Raw genomic sequence first — 19,058 nt, 5'->3', positions numbered from 1 at the left:
GGCCTGATGTGCTGCTAACTGTACTGACATAAAGTTTGTGGTTTGATATTTCTTTACCAATAATCACTATTTATCTGTGTATATGTAATACACCAATACTGTCTCATGGGTGCACCTTGCTAACAAAGCTAAAAAAAAAAAAAAAAAAAAAAGGTCACTCCAACAAGGCTTAAGGCTTCAACCCCACTGGGTAACATTGTGGAGGCTCCATCTATTTTTTATAAATACAGTCAGCGACTCGGATACAGTAATGTCCATTCAAGTACACTAAAGGAGTGAAAGTTTTACTTCTTTATTGCGATTGACCAAAAAGAGCTGGGTAATGTTATTTTTAAAACTGAGTCTTTTAAAGTGTTGGATGTTAACAACTTTACCAATTTACTATGACTGTGAAGATCAGTTATGAACAGCAAGCTTCACTATAAGTAGATAGCTTAATACAACAAAAATGAACATCAAAGAGTACAAAAACAATAAAATAAAGACACTTTTTGGGTTGTCATGTCATTTGACCTAATGTGAAAAGAATGTGCTCTTTTGATAACGTTTATGTGTCCTCACTGTAGTGTTGAGGCGGTAGGACATGAGCTCGCTCTCGCCGTCAGGGGGGATGAAAGAGATGGTACGGTCGTTCTCAAAGCGTGACAGACGAACACACTGATGAAACTTCACATCCTCCAGCTCCACTGTCTTGCTCTTCTCTCCTGACACAAACACACACACAAAGATTGAGAGCTTTGTACACAGCCTTGGGGAAATCAAGGTCAAGGTAATGATGACTGACCAACATTCACTCCATCTCTCTCTCTCTCAGACAAACACACACTGAAAACAGTGTGTTACCAGCTCACAGTGCCTTCTTCTCATCCTCCACTAAACAATTAGTTTTGCTGCTACACACAAGCACACAGTTTGTATTTAATACCTGCTGCCATCATCCCCCCAAATGAAACTCACTGATTTCTGCAGACATTCAAGCGATATGAATGACTTCTGATATAGTCACACCTGCACTGTACGCACTGCTGTTTTAGTTGTTTATAACAATTTATTTAGTATTTCAAATGTGACAATAATGCCTCCATGTATTCAGATTTTTTTTTTTTTATGTAGCCAATTGCCCCCCAAAATATTAAAGTCACAAAAGCAAAACCATTAAAAAAGAAAATCCCTGAATAGACTCGGCACAAAAACACTCTCAAAGTTAAAGCTGCTACCTAGAGTGAACACACTTGCACTGTTGCAGTAATCAGTTACACTGTAAGGGGAATCTCTTTCATGGCAGCCTCTGATGCCTGCTGGAGAACGCCTGATGCTCACCTCTGCCGTGGTTAATTGAGGGTGCAGAGTGGTGAAAAACTGCTGTAATGACTATGGGCCTGTGAGCCTTCAGCTAAATCCCCCGTTCAATAGTGAGCTAAGGCTTCACCTGCTCAGAATGCAACCCCGGGACCAGCACTGAGGCCTGTCAGAGGGAATGTGCCTGCCTGTGTGTGGATGTGCGTATTTGTGTATTCTGTGTGTATTCTTCTTCACTGTCCTCCCTCGTGAGTTGGTGTTCGTGCATGTGTTTATGCATGCCCGTTTCGCAGATTTGTGTACTGCGCTTGTTTCTCTATTGATTTTGTGTGTGTCTGTGTGTGTGACATTTTATAATGTGAAAGTGGAGAAAGGTGGATGCCATGGAGAACCCAACACTCCTGGTCAAGAAAAAGCAGGAAACGCTTCCTGTTTGTGTCCTTCTATGCCACTACCATAGACACACACACACATACACACACACACTTGTATGCAGCGTTATCAAGACAAGCAATGAAAGGTCATACAGGATACTGTCTGTCATTCCCTGGACCTCGGGGCCCAAAGAAGAGACAGGTGTGCGTGCACATGCCAGAGGAGGATTGAAGATGCAGCAGTGTCCCCTGTGGTTCACCCTTACGGCCACTCTCAGCATGTCTTTAATGCACAGTAGCAGACAAGAGCAACCTAATCTGTTTTTCTGTCCACTGTCACACAGTGGGGGGAAAAAAGACGTTATAGTGACAACTGATAAATGCCTAAAGCATCTTAATGGTGCTTCGAGTGGCCAAAGGAATATTTAATCGCCTTAAATGTGAAGATTGGTTAGTCTAATGTTTGATGTATATTATTGTAAACAACATACCTCTCCATTTTTGATTGTCAGTTATAAACGTAAGTAATTAAAAGCTGTCACCTTGGGCATTTTTATGAGTCTTTGACATTTTGTGGAGAAACTGATTAACTAAGAAAATGATAAGAGTGCAAACTGATAACAACATAATTGTTAGTTGCACGCAAAGTAGCCTGCAGCTCATAATATGATTATATGGGCTGCTTTGAAAACGTCTGTCATTTTTACCCAATCCACACAGTCTCAAAACCTAAAACTCCACTGACTTTAAACAAGCCATTGAGGCCACTGAGAGAGAATTTTGAATTACTTAGAGAATATGCGAGCAGCTGTGGACATTCAAGGGATAGAAATGATTTTGTTTGCTTGCTTTCAGTCAGTAAATAACACAGGAGTGACTTGTGTTATGGTTATTTCAGCTCCGTGTGGTGACAGTTCTGGACTTCTACCAGCGGAGGGCAGCATTAAATGATTTATACTTCCTCTTTCTTTTTTTGTCTGCATCAAGCTGTGACTAAAAAGTACAAACCAAGCAACTATGATAATCCAATGACTGGGAAATGATATGTAAAATGTAACTGCAGGAGATGAGAGTGCAAAACACTTTTTAATATTTAACAGTGTGTGAGTGTGTGTGTGTGTGTGTGTGTGTGTGTGTGTGTGTGTGTGTGTGTGTGTGTGTGTGTGTGTGTGTGTGTGTGTGTTTGCATCTGCCAGTGCGTCTGTTTGATCATTATTTCTGATCATTATTTCTGAGGATATGCTATTTCCCAGACTCCTACACACAGCAGGGGGATTGTGGGCTGCATAGGATAGCCGCGGACCCTCACCTTTCATCTGCAGGGCTGTAGCCCGGGGTGAGGATTAACGCAGAGGCAAAGAGGGTAGACAGTGAAGGAGCCTTTCCCCTTCACTAGAAACAGTAGGGGGGGGAAGAAATGAAGGCAAAGCAGAGGAGGAAGAAGAGATGGAAGAGGAGGAGGAGGATGTGCAGGAGTAGGCGAGAAAAGATGTAGCAGTGGGAAACACCGGTGGAAAAATTGGTAGGCAGAGAGGGGGAGGTAGAGGTAGGAAGAGAGTTATGCATGGGATTTAGGCAGAAAGAGGAGCTAAAGCGTGAGGGTGAGTTCAAGGGGAGAGTGAAAAGCCAAAAGCTCAACCAGCACCAAACAAAGTAGAAAGTGTATCAAAAAGCAATAAAGCATTCTACTGATCGTTTAGAGGCTTACTGTCATTTCATCAGTTACAACAAATAGACTGCATACTACACCAATCAGGCAAAACATTATGACTACTGACATATGAAGTGAATAACACAGGTTATCTCTTCATCCTGGCACCTGTTAGTGGGTGGGGTATATTAAAGAGCAAGTAAACATTTTGTCCCCAAATCGATGTGGACAAAAAGCTGGAAAAATGGGCAAGTGTAAGTCTACAGCATGTCCAAAACAACACCTCTTGTGGGCTGTTACTGGTCTGCAGTGGTCAGTATCTATCAAAGAGGTCCAAGGAAGGAACAGTGGTTGACCCACAACAGGGACATAGATGGCCAAGGCTCAGTGATGCATGTGAGGAATGAAGGCTGGCCCGTGTACAACTGTAGCTCAAATTACTGCAAATGTCAATGCTGATTCTAATAGAAAAGTGTTAAGAGTACTCTTGACCACCGATGAAAGCAGGATAGCGCGCCCTGCCTCAAAGCAAAAATGGTTTAGGAATGGTTCAAGGAGTACAACAGCAAGTTTGAGGTGTTGACTTGGCCTCCAAATTCCCCAGATCTCATTCCAGTCAAGCATCTGTGGGGATGTGCTTGAAAAACAAGTCTGATCCACCTTGTAGCTCACAGGACTTAAAGGATGTGTTGCTAACATCTTGGTGGCAGATCCCACAGCACACCTTCAGGGGCTGTTTTGGCAGCAAAAGGGGGAGCAACACAATATTAGGCGTGCATAATGTTATGCCTGATCGGTACATAATAATGTTTAAAAGTTACTGTAAACACATGCAGGTCCAGCTCCAATTAAATTTCCCTCACTGACTTCAAGTGCTACAACCCTTATGTGTGCTGGATGTTGTTTTTAAATGTATAATACTGAGATAAATCCACAGATATACAGGGATTCTGATCCTTTTTCATTCTGTCAGCTGCCTGCACGAGTGTTCAGCTCTGTAATAAAGGCTTCTAGTGACACAAATGGCTGTGGGTGACTGTTACTTACTGCCTGTGAGCTCAAACAGCACTTTGTCATTGAGGCCCAGTCGAAGTTCAGGCATCCCTGACAGGACCACTTTGAGCTTGATGCTACCCACTATTTCACTGCGCAGGACACTGCCACTGGCACTCACCTACAGAGAAGAAAATAAATTTTAACATTAGTTTGTTTAGATTCTGTGAATACATATGCTACACAGTCAAATCTGCCCCTTGCAGCTGTGGAAGTTCAGTCTGATGATTACAATTACAATTTTCTTGAAACAAATACATATTCGTTATTTGAAGAATTACACTTTTCAGATATGTAGTTCCCAGAAGAAGAAAGCAACAAACCAATCGACCTAACCATTCAGAGGATGCACACAGTCTGAGGGACAAAACAGAAAGTCTTTTAGCATGCAGCGTAAGAACTGTAAGTAAAACACTGGTGAGGAAGACTAAAAAAAAAATGTTGGGGTGCTAGTTTCACTCACTGGGTGAGGAGGCAACCATTTACCACATGGCTAAAACCCAGCATCCTGGGTGTGAGTCCAACCCACAGCCCTGTGCTGTGTCTTCTCCTGCTCTACTCCTTACTACTTCAATAAAGCAGAAAATACCTCAAAATGAAAAAAAGAAAGAAATAAAACTCTGTCAACATTAAAAAAAAGTCCCTGTTCACAGAGAAGGAAGCGGTTACTGGTTTTTACACCCCTGTGTAGTGGTTGAACACCTCCACCAAATTAGTTTCCATGACTCATAACTGCAGTTGTAACTTGATTGTCCTTGAGGTGTTGCCTCAAACACGAGGCACATGAGAGAAGATCTGATTCTTTTGTGCATTTGAAGACGCAGCATGTTCACGTATTCAAACGTCTTCTTCTTTTGCTGCAGGAAATCTTAGACCTTAATAAAAATAGAAGTTCTTCTAATTGGGTCATGAAGCCTGACAACATCACATTTGCACACCGTGGTATTACTGTCCATTTAAGCCCGGTGGTGGTGGTGGTGGTGGTGGTGGTGGTGGTGGTGGGGGGGGGTGGGGGGGTGGGGGGGGGGGGGAGGGAATGTAATAACTGTAAAGAAAGGGAAAGTTACAATGTAATGAAATATTTTGGATGATAGCATTTACATACTTTTAGTTAAGAAAAGTGTTTTTCACCAAGTATTTACTGAAATAAAGCAGGTGGGCATTTGAACCTTTCTATTTTCCAGCAGTTAGACCATGAATTAACTAAAAATGCTGTACAATCATCTCACTCACAAGAAACATAGTGTGTGACTTGTCCTGAGGTATTTTGTCTGCTTGATTTACTGAGTAACCTTAGACATAAACTGAGTCATTCAATGAAAACACAACAAAAATATTGCACTGGAACAGAATGGATGATTATTGATGCAGAGACAATTTACTCAGCGATTCAATTCAAGGGAAGATAATTTTAGCAGTAACGCACATCCACTTAGCCTCAAGGAAGCCAAGTCTATTTGAACCGCTTGAGAAAGTCCAGCGATTTTAGACAATGGATTTAAAAAACGGATAATGGTGTTTGAACAATGTACGAACTGATAGTGAAATTAAAATGAGAGTCATGTGTTTTCTATTATGTTAGTTTACTTCCTGTAACTGAATTCAATGGTGAAAATATATATATAAATTCTAATGATAAAGAGCCATATTATGTACATTACATTTGTTTTGATGACACCATGGTCACCGCATGGCTGGAAATGAACATTCTTACTGTACAGCTCTTTATGATGCTGTGATATTGACTCACCAGAAGATTTACTGACTCTATAACATCCATAAACACTTCATTCTTTCTGTACTTGATGCCCTCTGACCGCCAGGACACAGCATTGGTGACGGTGGCAGGAGGTCGCGGTGCCCCGACCTCTAACTTATGGCCCTGCTGTGTAATGTACCTGAAGGAGACAAAGGCAGAGAGAAGCTCAAGTTGTGTTCAAAGTCAGTCTGTAATCCTGCTGAGTAGGACACCTGAAAACCCATGTACATCATTCATCAAGCTAGTTTGAAAACTAATGATCGCAGCCTTCATGAAGGTGTCTGGGAAAGAGGCAGCACTTTCTAATTTTGGAGGAGTACCATGATAAACTGCAGCAGGCTGAAATTATAATTTAATCTCCTCTAAAGACTGACAGCTTCTCAGAGGCCTAAGAACAACAGTGAGATCCTTAACTCAAATATATCTAAATGAAAAATGGCAACAAACAGCGTGTTTATCTAGCAACATGAACCAAATCTCTCTTGAGGAACGTTTCTACGCTTTGCATTAATCGCACCCCACGACTTTAAAAAAATGAGTTACTCAAGCGTGGATAAATTAAAGGAGCTTTGTATTTGTGCTGTACGAAGATTATTCATGAACGTAATTAGAAAACAGATTTACATAAATCAATTGGGGCTGTAGCCACGGATAATAATGCGATACATGCATTTGTTTACATGAGACTAAACAATGACATATTGGCTGGGTAAATACGAACCAACGAATCGAGTATCTACTGGGCCATGAGGAAAGACTGGGACAGCTGATTCAAAGGAACTGAACCTGCAGCGTGTAACGCATCTTGAAGCAAGTTTGTCAGTTTTCTTTGATTTGTTGAGGCTTCTCTGTAGCTTGCAACTGTGTTAGGATGCACTGACAGAAATAATGGAGGTTAGAGGCCTTTTATTGACACAATTTAGGAAAATTCTGATGGACAAAAGATGATCTGTTACTGGCTGAAGTAAAGCCTTTAAAGTTGGATTCATGCTTCTGCTCAGTTATATACACATACTCTGTTTTCAGCTCTAGTTTTAATGCCACCATCCAAGTCTTTAGCTGCTGCTGCATTCTGCAGATAATCAGTCAGCTCTTTGGTACTGAAAGTTAAATTAGAGTCTTAAGACAGAGATCTTGTCTACGGAAATGAGCTACCCTCTGCTTACTAAGACTGGCCAAGCCGAATCAAAACCTCAGATGTGAAACCAAACCAATGTGCTAAAAAACACTAAAAATGCTCAATACTAAGAGAGAATTATGGCACTTGGGTGATATTATTCAGGATACACCGACACAGAAAGCTCCTTTCCCAGTAAACACATACATTTACATAATTTAAGTGGTAGGCTGATGACAAAAATATTTAATGGTGCAACTTCTGAAAAATGTCAACGATGTACATATACTGCTCTAAATTAGGTCTAATATTAACTGTACTAAGAACAAATCAATAAACTCATTATACATTTTAACATGTAACTATTCTGCCTCTACCCGAGAACAGAGCACTGCATTACCTCATCGCTCTTAACCAAGCTGTAAAGCTTTGTTTCACCGGTCCTCTTCGACTCCAGGGATGTATAATGACTCGTCATGAGAATAAGAGGGAGCTGCACTATGATACATCATGTGACCAGGCCTCTTTTACCGAAACACCTGCCCCCCATCACTGTTTACCTCTCAGTGGCCTCATTCCCACTGCAGAGCTGTCTGGATATTTCTGCCTCCCAATTATTTCCCCCCAGAATATGAAGTGTAAACAGTTATTCCAGTTGAAGGGTTATTAATCATTTTTGTATTGTATGTATTTAGATATATGTTAGTGTCTGAGTATATTATTATTCACAATGATTAAATGCTGGTACTTGGCAGGAGAAACTGAAATTAGAGTTCATCGTACTTCGAAAAAGTATCAGCTTAAATTGAATTTAATCAGTTTCTTTGACATTGGCACAAAAAAGACAGACTGACAGTGATCCAAAGTGCACTCTCTGAAGCAGCCGCTTATCTCCACCCTGAGTTCATTACTCTGACACTTTCTCCTCCCCTCTGTCTCCTCCTCCGTTTAGCCGTCTCTCATCTTTTCATTCTCCCACTCAGGCCTTCAAGCTTTCCTTAGATAAAACCACATATCAATGACCTGAATACTCCAGGTGCATTTCCAAACCTCAAAAATCTCTATTTGCTGAAAATGAGAATCTCTAAAGCAGGTATGCAATGTTTATCATTTCACCTTTCATACTTTTCAGGAATATATTGAATGTAACCTGTATTATTAGTGCCATCTAAGCCACTGATCCAACCACTCAACAGTACTGGGCAGCATGGTGGTGTGGTAGTTAGCGCTGTCCCCCACAGAATAACGCTTACCGGTTTTAATCTCCTGATTGGCTCAGCTTCCTACCATAGTCCAAAGAGATGCATGCTAGGTTGACTGGTGAATTTAAATTGGCTGTGGGTGTGAGCTGTATGAATGCACAGCATCAGTGAAGAGTTAAAAAGAAATGTGACTTCAGTACAATGTTCTATAAGTGCAGGTACATCAAATCGCTGGGCATAATGTGTTACACTGTAACTACTTAAAGTACTAAACACTACTTTAATCTAATGAGTTCATTCTGAAAATCAATCATTTAGTTTAGTTTTGTTTTTGTGATCTTGGGGTTTTTTTTCCTAATAAGCAATCCATTTCTGTTAAATATTGTATTATATTAGCCGTTTCATTTTGTTTTCAATAAAACAAATAAAATAAAAATTCCCTAATGTGCTAGCAGTGTTTCTGTCTCTGGCCCTTTCCTCACAGCTGCTTACTAGCAAAGAAGATCCCCTTGACACTGAAAGTATTCACATTGTGTGTATATGGATAATAATACTTCATAGCTCGACTTCAGAGTACTGTCACGTTTGGTAACACAAAAGTGCTCCAACAAGTTGCTTTTAGGGCTGAACGATTATGGAAAATAATCTAATTGCGATTTTTTGCCCCAATATTGCGATTGCGATGCGATATGCGATTATTTTTTAAGGTCTTTGTCTTCTGTATTATTAAACAAAGACAAGCAATACATCATATAGTATGGCCAATACTATATTACATTAATTTTAAACTGTTCTTTCCTGGAAGACAGACCTCTGTTATGATGACATGAGGTGATGCATGAATTGATGACTGACATTTTTATTTAACTTCTTCAATCACAACAGTATATTTGAACATACACAATAGTTTATTTTTAGCTTACAAACATCTGAGCATAAAGTGCTGACAAGGAACCCTGGTGTAAACATTAAAATGAAAGTCAGTACAATGTGCAGATTGCAGAAATATACATAAAAAAAATCTGTGGCTTTACCACACTCAGTTTTTCGACATCTGTGAACTACTAGACAGTCATTCAATTAAAAAATAATATTAAATAAATAAAACTAATAAATAAAAAATACACACATCTTACTGATCTCTGCAGTCAGTAACATTACACATAAAGTGCAAACATAATAGCAATTGTATAAACACACACACAAACACGCCTTTAAAGTTTAAAGGCGTGAAATTGGACGGTCTAGTTCTGATTAGCGTCACCGCTGTCTCGGTGGAGTTTAATAAACTCGGCCGTCTGCTTCTTGCTATCTAAAATATAACCAGACACTGGCGTAAATTCTCGACTGTCTCATACTTCTGTTTAATAAGTTTTCTGTTTGACGTTTAGTCAGCTGTGTGAAAACCAAGGAGGAACCCACCCGGGGGATTAATAAAGTTTTATTTTATCTAATCTAATAACTTTAATCTCAGCCAAACCGATTTACTCACGAACAAACAAAACACTGAAAAAAGCCCAACAATAACATTTTTAGGTTGTCTAAGTGACTTATATATTACGTTTAACCCGAGCAGCGAAACTCCGCGGTGATCTGAAAATGATGTGCCGGGAGTTGTGCCGTTCTCGGCCGCATCAGTAATCCTCGAGCTCCCGGCTAGCTGTCGAGCTGGTGGGTAGCAGACGCCTCTGAAAACGTCGAAGCACTTTTGCAAATATGGGATATCTTGATAAACCGAGCAGATATTTGATGTTTACACAACTACTTTCTCGCCTGAAAATATGTTAAAAGTTTATTTTGTGACCCAGAAAGATTAGTATGAGTAATTTTAAAACTTAGTAGCGGCCGCCATTGCTGGAAACTGGAGTTTGGCTGGGCCGCGCTATGAATTCTGGGATATGGTAGTAATTTGGACAGCCTTATAATCGCAGTATAATCGCAGCCTTTGCGGTTAGAAAATTGCACTTGATCATGTCGCGATATTATCGCAAATGCGATATATCGTTCAGCCCTAGTTGCTTTTGTCACGTATCACTGTGAAGTAACAGACTAATGCTAATGGCAGTAATCTTGTAAGGAGACGTGTTACTTCTAAAGGCTAACGTATAAAAATACTGTCCAGAAAATTAACTTTTTAAAAAGATGTTCTTCAAGCCTGCAATAAACACTTTTTTCTTAGCATCAAGGAGACAATATTGCTTAAATGTAGTATTTTTTTTATTACACAAAATGCCATCTAAAATATTTCCCCTTTTTTAGCAGACAACACCAAAAAAGGACAAAAATAAACAAAACTTGCTGTGAAGCCTCCAAAACTGAAGGATTTTCTTGGCAGCTCTCTGTGCTAAGTCTTACTATTCTTATTATAAAACTATTTAACTACGATTGTTCTAAACATACTTGTCTGTGAGATTGTGTGATTTCTAACTGTGTGAAATCCTGCTAAACAAAAAGAGTCTTGCTTTCCCTTAAAATCAAAATTTTCTATCTAATCTCATCCACAAAATGTGCCAAATAAACAAGTTTTGGATTGATTGACGGATTGAGGCGGAAGATTTTTCTGTGTTTTCTGCCCTAGTTCCTCCAACCTAGCGGGTCTTGAATGCATGCTGACATGTAGGAAAGTCTGTAAGTGCTGAGAGATGAAAGGCGGCGACAAGTGGGTTTGGGGTTGACGCCGGATTGTTTTGCTGCTTTGCTGTTTGTTCTGTTTTGCCCTGATTCTCCTCAGAAATGCTAATGAAAGGGTCTGGAAGCTGATTTGGCAGCAAACTGATGGATTAGCATAACAATAGCAGTCAAAGGAAACACACACACAGACACGCCTACACGCCGATGAAGATTTCTACGTATGTGCACACATGAACTCACTCACGTGCATGCGCAACCCTCCAGTCACACTTGCATCCACCCACACAGACACACAGTTATACTCTTGCCAGGTAGATAGTGTTAAAATGTAAGAGAAGAGCAGTGTTGGGGGCATGAAAAGGTCAGAGAACTGAAGTAGCCTGCAGACAGAGAGACAGAACGTGTGTGTGTGTGTGTGTGTCAGAGAGAGAGAGAAAGAGAGAGTGTGTGAGAGACAACAACTGTATGGCTCCTTGGGGAAGAGAAGAGCAGGGATTTCTGTCTGAGTGTCTTGAGTGTGTCCAGCTGATGGTGTCATTGTGTGTGAGTGCCAACAGGAGCCTGGTAATTATCAGCAGTACTCAGACGCTCAGACACTCATACGCATGCACGCGCTCGCACACGCACACACACACACACACACACGTAGCCAAAGCCAAACCTCTGTGAAAAAAACCACATTAAATTAAACATCCATCATGTATTACTACACATAAAACATGAAAAAGGTAAACAATACACTATGCAAATGTGAAAGTTTCTGATAAAGCACCCTGTAAATAAAGATGGTGACAAATTGTTACAGCAGCAGCTAATAGCAATAACAAAAAAAAGACAAAGAAATTGTGTGCACAATATATTCACAGCAAAATAAAATAATCAAATAAAATGCACACACTAACAGCCTATGTGCCTGTGGTGCTGTGGGCTTCAGAGTGAATGTTGATCCTTCTCCTGGAAACAAAAGTCTCTCTGTGGAGCCATGAGGAGGGTAAAAGCAAAACAACCCTGTGTACAGCTCAAACACAAAGCACGAGTGGTCCAAAGAATAGCAGTGGCTTCACTTCATTTCACTCAGTGTATAAAGCTGAGCCATTCATTACAATTTTAGTCACCAGTTGTGCTCAGTTGAATGAGAAGAAAAAAAATGGCCTAGAGCACTTCAAACAGAATCATCATTTGCTCTCATTCCCTCTCTCCCGCTAACTTGCACCATGAAATATGAAGCTGTTACCTCGCTGAAAAACTCCTGTTTTGTTCCCTGATGGATGATACAGGTACCACTTGAGTAAATGTGGTTACATTAAAACCAGACAGGAATGCAGCAATTATGGCCTTTGAGAGTTTGTAACTTTCACCTCATCAGCCTGATTAGTGTTCATTTTAAATGCCATACTGTTTCACCGTTTGTCCAATATAAAATCACCAAAGCAATTTCTACAAGCCCTCTTTTACTTCCACTGCACAGAGTGTAAGTTTTGCCACTGGGTGTCTCTCTGAGAAAATATCAAAAGACAGAGTTTGATGGTGTTGCAATGACAAAGGTAATGTATTAAAATTTTATTACTGTCGCGTTTGGCCACTCATGATGTCTTTTTTTCCTTTTTCTTTTAATGAAAGGTTAGCTAATACTTTCAAAATAGTTTAAACACAAATATCAAAGAAATATACCGTACCATGCAAAAATCTTTATTCACCACTCTTTATATTTTACCTCCAAGGAGCTTTCTCTTTTGCAATAGTCCTTCAAGGCTTTCTGAGGGTTTTCAGTTTTCTTTGGACATTGGCTGCTTTTTCACTCATTTTTAGTTCAGACGTGGACATTTTTGGAATGTTTTTTTTTTTCTTTTGCACATAACTCAGTTGATGAACCAGTGTTGTATCATAATATTAGAGATGGCATGATACCACTTTTTTTATGTCTGATACCGATATCATAAATTTGGATATCTGCCGATACCGATATGAATCCGATATAGTGTATTTTTTAATCAATAAAACAATTTTTTTATAAATATGTTGCTACATTTTGTTCATTCTCAAGTTTTAAAAACCAAAACACTAAAGCTATTCTGTTATACTTGTATGCAAAAAATACACTGCACCCAAAATATTTTATAGTTCAGCAAAACTGATCAATCTAATAAACTTAAAGCTGCACCATCATCCCTATTCTGGTATCTTAAAGAGTACTTAGCAGAAATATTAAACAACCTAACTAATAGGTTTGCCAACTCCCAGCAAAAATATTAACCCCCCCCCCCCACCCACCCTTCACCTCACAATGCTTAATCGACATAATCAACTTTAATTTAATGCACGTGTAAAACAAATGCACAGAAATAAATTATTTTTCAAGAATAATTAAATAGATTCAACATCTTTCTACAACAGAATTGCAGACTGCACAGATGGTACCTTCCCATAGGAAAAAGTACTATAGATTACTAGGATGTATATTAGACTTAATAGTTACTATATACAATAATGGATTTCTATACATTTAATCAGATGACCACTTTGGTTGTAAGATTCAGATAATTATTTATTAAAAGTTCATCATTTTAAATGAAATAACAAAGAAAAGTATTTTTTGTGCCTCCCTTTCCCTGTTAATGCCCTACCTGGCCCCCTGGCAAAACTTTGCTAGATCCGCACCTGCACAGTTACCAGCTGTCAGCTACACAGAAAAGGATCCTGGTGTTATTTGTCTCTCAGAAACAGTTCATAGCTTCCCTTCCACTCATTCATGTCACATAACAGGTAAACCTGTTTGTCCATCACTGTTCAGCTGATGATTCAGTAAGGACATCTCCTGGTTTCATATTCATGTTTCCCTCTCACGACATATCCAAATGGATATCATGACCAGCAGCTTTTACAGCCATGGCTCCAGCAAACATCAGCTGATACTAGAAATTAATATTAAATCAAGTCTAACAACAGCTTATCAAGCAGCTGTTCTTTATCCGCTGGTCTCCTCTTTCTGGCGCAAAGTGGGCGATAAACAAACAAGTAAGACGGGACTTGCGACAGAAAAGATCATTGGTCAGTTCCATGATTGAAGTAGCAACAGGGGAGGAAGGGGGAGAGAATGAGAGAAGAACGGCAGCTGTGCAGCAAAGACAGAATAACTCCAGCCTTTTTTCGTGCCTTTTTTTAATTCTAGCTGAAGTACGGGACAAATCGCTTCCTTTTCGCCTCAATATGGAACTCCGATGGCCAGTCCAGCTGTGGCTCCATATATATCAGTTGTTATGCTTAAAGTGGAAATACTATGCAAACATTCAGAGATGCACTTACACACTTTACTTCTCTGGGATAGTTTTCTTTGAGATGGAATGCCGCGGTTTGGAAGCACGTAACGCTCCAAATGCTCCACCAGACCACCGACATGTCTCGCAGACAACAGCCGCTCTATCAGGTGACACATACTGCTCCGATGCGCTGAGCTGGGTTACGCCAAGTAGCGCGTTTTGTGAGGTTATTTTGTGATACTTCGGATCGGATTACATTTTTTATTTCTCTCCTATATCCGATCCAGTAATTTAGGTCAGTATCGGATCGATACAGATACATAATATCGGATCGGTCCATCGGACTCCATTTTAAATTTGGTAACACTTTGTTACCAGCAGCCTGTCACAAAAACACATCATTTGCTCCCATTTCTCCAGTTGAATCTAGAACAGATACCAAAGATAACACAGTTTCCCATATGGAAAAGATATATATAAATCTTATAAAGTTTGTATCTGTCTTGTATGAAACTTGTATGAAAAGCATACAAGAGTGAAAACACATATAAGATCCCTTGAAAAATTATATAATGAAATCATATATGTTTTTACTATTTCTTTTCCATATGGGTTGACAGGCATAAAATGGTATCTTTGCACCAACAAGGTGATTCCCAAAGAACCACGTGCCAAAAACCTGGTATGTCTTGCCATGGTATGCAGCATTACCTCAAAAATGTGAGGAAATTGGATAAGTGGAGGACAAAACAAGAAGTGGCAGGAAAAAAATTAAATAAAAATATCTTCACCAGACATGCCATGTCCTTAGGAAATATGAAATTCAGCAAAGACCTGAAACTGGAACTGAGAGATGAACTACTACTGTTCACTATAGCCTCAATGGAAGAGTGGCTGCCAAGAAGCCATTTTTAAGGAAGCGAAACAGGGAATAAAGGCCAATGTATGCCAAATTACTCAAGTACTGGGCTGAAAATCAGCGACAACTGGTCTAATGAAGTGATAATCCAGATGTAAAATTCTTGGTTTAAATTTTTATCGGAATGTACAGAGGAGGACAAGAGATACTACTGTGTCTACAGTTGTCTGTAAAAAACAGTGGAGGCTCTGACATGGTTTGGGAAAGCATTTCAGTCAGTGGTGTTGGAGAGCTTGTCAGATTTTGCCATGCAATGCCATCGGAAGTTTAATTTTCAGCACGAAATTTTCAAAAAAAAGGCAGCCAAAATCTACAGAAGAGTTTGAATGTCCTTCAAGAAGAAATGACTACAAAGCTGCTTAAGAGAGTTCAGGCTGTGTAGAAGAATAAAGGTGGTCATACCAAATATTAACTTTTAAGCTCATTAGAATTGTATAGTATTTTTTGCATTACTAATTGTATTTACTGTATTTCCGTCTATGCTTACATATTTCGATAAAGTGCTGACTCATTATTTATTTGAATCTAAAATGCTTCCCAGTCTGAGGTATTGAGTTTTTACACTTGAACAAACAGACGTGGCGCAATGGTTTGTGGACTGTTGTCAACTTGTGTGACATTTGTCTTACTCTTGTAGGATCTTGCTCTCAGTCGTCTGAGGGAACCCAAAATCCATCACCTCGTCCATCAGTTCGTACACCGTCACAAAGTTGTCGCGAATGCTCTCCTCCTCAAGCTCCTTAAAGTACTCCTTAAATACCTAGAAACAGAAATACAAACAGCTACTATGAAAAATCCTATGCAAGCTGCTGAGCAGTACTTTTTACATTGAGTGCACACATACTGTATGTTATTACTATCCCACAGTAAGATTTTTATTATTATCTTTTCATATATCAGTGCTGAAAAGATATGTATAGGGGAAAAACAAATAGATACGCTTACACTTCATAGTCAACTGGTTAATACTGCAGTTTATTAAGACCTATTCCAATAATTTATACAATGAGCTGGTTACATTTATTCCTCTAGCAAGAAAAGAGCTGTTTGTTTATCTGGCCGTCTGCTAGCAGAATTATGCGAAACAGCTACTAGGCCATATTTCCTGAAATGTGTTGGAAAGGTAGAGGTGGAGATCAAAGAAGGAGTCTATTACAATGTGGTACCACTCCAGGTCACGTTCTTATAAATGTAAGAGTTTGGGAGGGAAGTATTCTGTGAGTGCCATTGTTGTTTTACCGTACATGTCACAAAGTACTTTGCAAGAAATACAACAAAACCCAAACCAAAAACCAAGACTGTCGGTGCAGAAACACCAACTGTTCCTGCATTTCATCAATAGATCAAACCAAATGTATTGCCTACATAGAAAATCAGACGACTTCATAATGCAAATGCAACTTTTCCATCCTTGGAATAAAAAGTATGAACTGTAAACATCACACTCACCTGTACTATTTTATAAAGGAAGGAGTACACGAGAGCAGCATTAGCATTCTTCTTAGTGATTGCCACCACTGAAAAAAAAAACTGTTAAGAAACAAAGTTTTATCTACAAGAGGCAAACGTTTTTTAATCTGTTAGAAGACATGAAGCAGGCATGTTTTATTCTTTACTGGGAGTGATTATGAGACGAATGCAGCATAATTGAAAGTTAACAGAATGTGTGAGACTTTCAAGCAACTAAAAACATGGCCACAGGGTGGTAAAAGAGCTCAGCTGTGTAATGCAGTGCACTGGGAATACTACTAACAACTGGAATATGTTCCTGAATTAATAATGTGTAAGTAAGACTGAGTGTGGAATATTGAAGACAGTGAATAACACATCATAGTGAACCTGTGTTCAATTTTTTAAGTGGAGAAGCTCAGAAGCAACCTGAAACACAGGACTTCATATAGATCTGTCCTGGAAAGATGCAATTAAGGTATATGTATTACATGCTGTAAATGATTGATGGGAGGGCTGTCACTTTGAAGAACTAAAGCAGGAATGTCAGCCAGAATGGAAAACTATACTGTGGTAAAGTGGAGAATTCACATAGATATTTATAGTGTCTGCAGTGAAGGCTTCGTTTTAGCAGGCACCACAGAGCACATCACGCAGCAGTAAACTCTCTTTGGATACAGTAAAGGTTGTTGTGTTTGATCCACATGAAGTGTGCGGAGCCATGGCTGATCAGCGGCGTCATCTCAGCGTCTTCTTCTCTCTTCATCAGAATGGGCATGAACTGGTCGATCACATTTATGTCCATGTTTCCCATGTAGTTACGGCAAATCAGAACCTGGATGAGTAACATAAAGACACACAAGATACAGAGGCAGAGGATGATATTAAAGAGGACTTTGTCATTAAATATTTATAGCTTTTGGCAAAGATACCAAACCTGCACTCAAGCTTAAAGAAGCTACAGAAGCCAGTGGCTGACAAAAACCCTCTAACCTCCTGAATGGGGGTTATATTTATTTTTTTCATCCTCTGTGGAAATGTGCAAAATGTGTTTCCAGCTTGAATTTCTCCTTTGTAGTTTTAATGGACTGATGGGTATCTGATCATGAATGATGAATGACCAACTTTTCAACTTGAAAGAAGAATAAGAGCAGACCTTAGCAAGGGTTGGAAGATTTCCAGGTTTGAAATGATAGCCAAGGCATGCAATGTCCCCAAGTCCTACTAGACATTTATGGTATATTCTCCTCCTTGCTGTCAATTGGCAAAAAATAAATCAATCTTAAAACCAAATTTAAAATAAATTTTCATTAATTCTTAGCCTTTCCCTTATAAAAATTCATTTTATGTCTGAAAGAAACAGTACTAAGATACTAAGTGATAATAAACTAATAAGAATTACTATCAGTTCAGATACCCATTCGCATTGATACCTTTAACCATTTATATGTTTGCAATTACCAGATAGCAACATTAGCCATTTCTTAAGTCATCATTGAGGTTGTGGCTAGTGGATAATGTTAAAAGGTACAGTGTGACAAATTTCTCCACTAGCTGTCCAAGTTCTGTTTTATTACCCCTCCCAATTCAAGTGCATAATCCTGGCTATGGTGGCCACTGTAGGACAAACAACTCTGGCTGCCATTTGTCTGCATTAAGTGTAGGCTGACAATAGTGTCCATGTCCATTTACTCAAGGCTTTAAAACTTTGTGAAAGGAGTCAAATAAGAAGAGATGAGTCAGTGAAAATTAGCACTGCTGTAGGCTCATAGCACTGTTAGCTGCTAATAGCCTAGTGTTAGTGAAACTTTGGTTGAAGTGTATCTAATGTTGTTGGACTCTGTTCCTTAGCAAATAAATGCAAGAGTGAAAAAATTAAAGGGTTTATCGGAGGGATTTTTAGGACACTCAAACCCAACATAAAGCAAAATGTTAGTTTGTAACCAGCTATTGTTGTTTAGCCAATTTACTAATAATAAGCAATTGGTATAATATCAAGAATAGATAGGCATGGTTAAGCACTTTTTTGTGTATTAGAGCCCCAGTTTAGAAAATATGGCTTGAAGTTAGAAGGAAGAGGATACGTTTTTCATCAGATGATCAGTAAAGAAAAGTGCAAAGTCGTGAGAGGCACAGTACTACCTCAAACCACCTATAAATATTATTGTCCTTCTTTTTTGGGGGGGGGGGGGTTGCACCACGTTACATTACTTTATATGCCAGACTACTCAAAAACATTGTGATTGATGTTAGATTTGTATTGTACTAATCTTTACCAAAAAAAAAGAAAACCCTATTGATTTTTTGTCATTTTTTCCTTCCTCCTTTATTAAAAAAAGGTGTCAAA

The 19,058-nt window shown here is 39.2% G+C and overlaps 1 protein-coding gene across 1 annotated transcript in view; it reads right to left on the bottom strand.

Moving 5' to 3' along the window:
* Positions 1–19,058, bottom strand: part of ap1m3 (adaptor related protein complex 1 subunit mu 3) — a 37,168-nt gene that overhangs the window by 8,909 nt on the left and 9,201 nt on the right. The window contains exons 2-7 of the mRNA XM_080887542.1: positions 17,390–17,546; positions 16,712–16,779; positions 15,892–16,022; positions 6,128–6,275; positions 4,372–4,498; positions 562–704 (exon numbers count right to left, since the gene is read on the bottom strand). Of these exons, the coding sequence (XP_080743668.1) occupies positions 562–704; positions 4,372–4,498; positions 6,128–6,275; positions 15,892–16,022; positions 16,712–16,779; positions 17,390–17,546 (774 nt within the window). The remainder of the gene's footprint in view (positions 1–561; positions 705–4,371; positions 4,499–6,127; positions 6,276–15,891; positions 16,023–16,711; positions 16,780–17,389; positions 17,547–19,058) is intronic.

This window comes from Rhamphochromis sp. 'chilingali', assembly GCF_963969265.1.
Source record: "Rhamphochromis sp. 'chilingali' genome assembly, chromosome: 7".
NCBI classification, from domain to species: domain Eukaryota; kingdom Metazoa; phylum Chordata; class Actinopteri; order Cichliformes; family Cichlidae; genus Rhamphochromis; species Rhamphochromis sp. 'chilingali'.
Note: the sequence above shows the minus strand (reverse complement) of the source record. Positions and strands in the feature narration are given on the sequence as shown.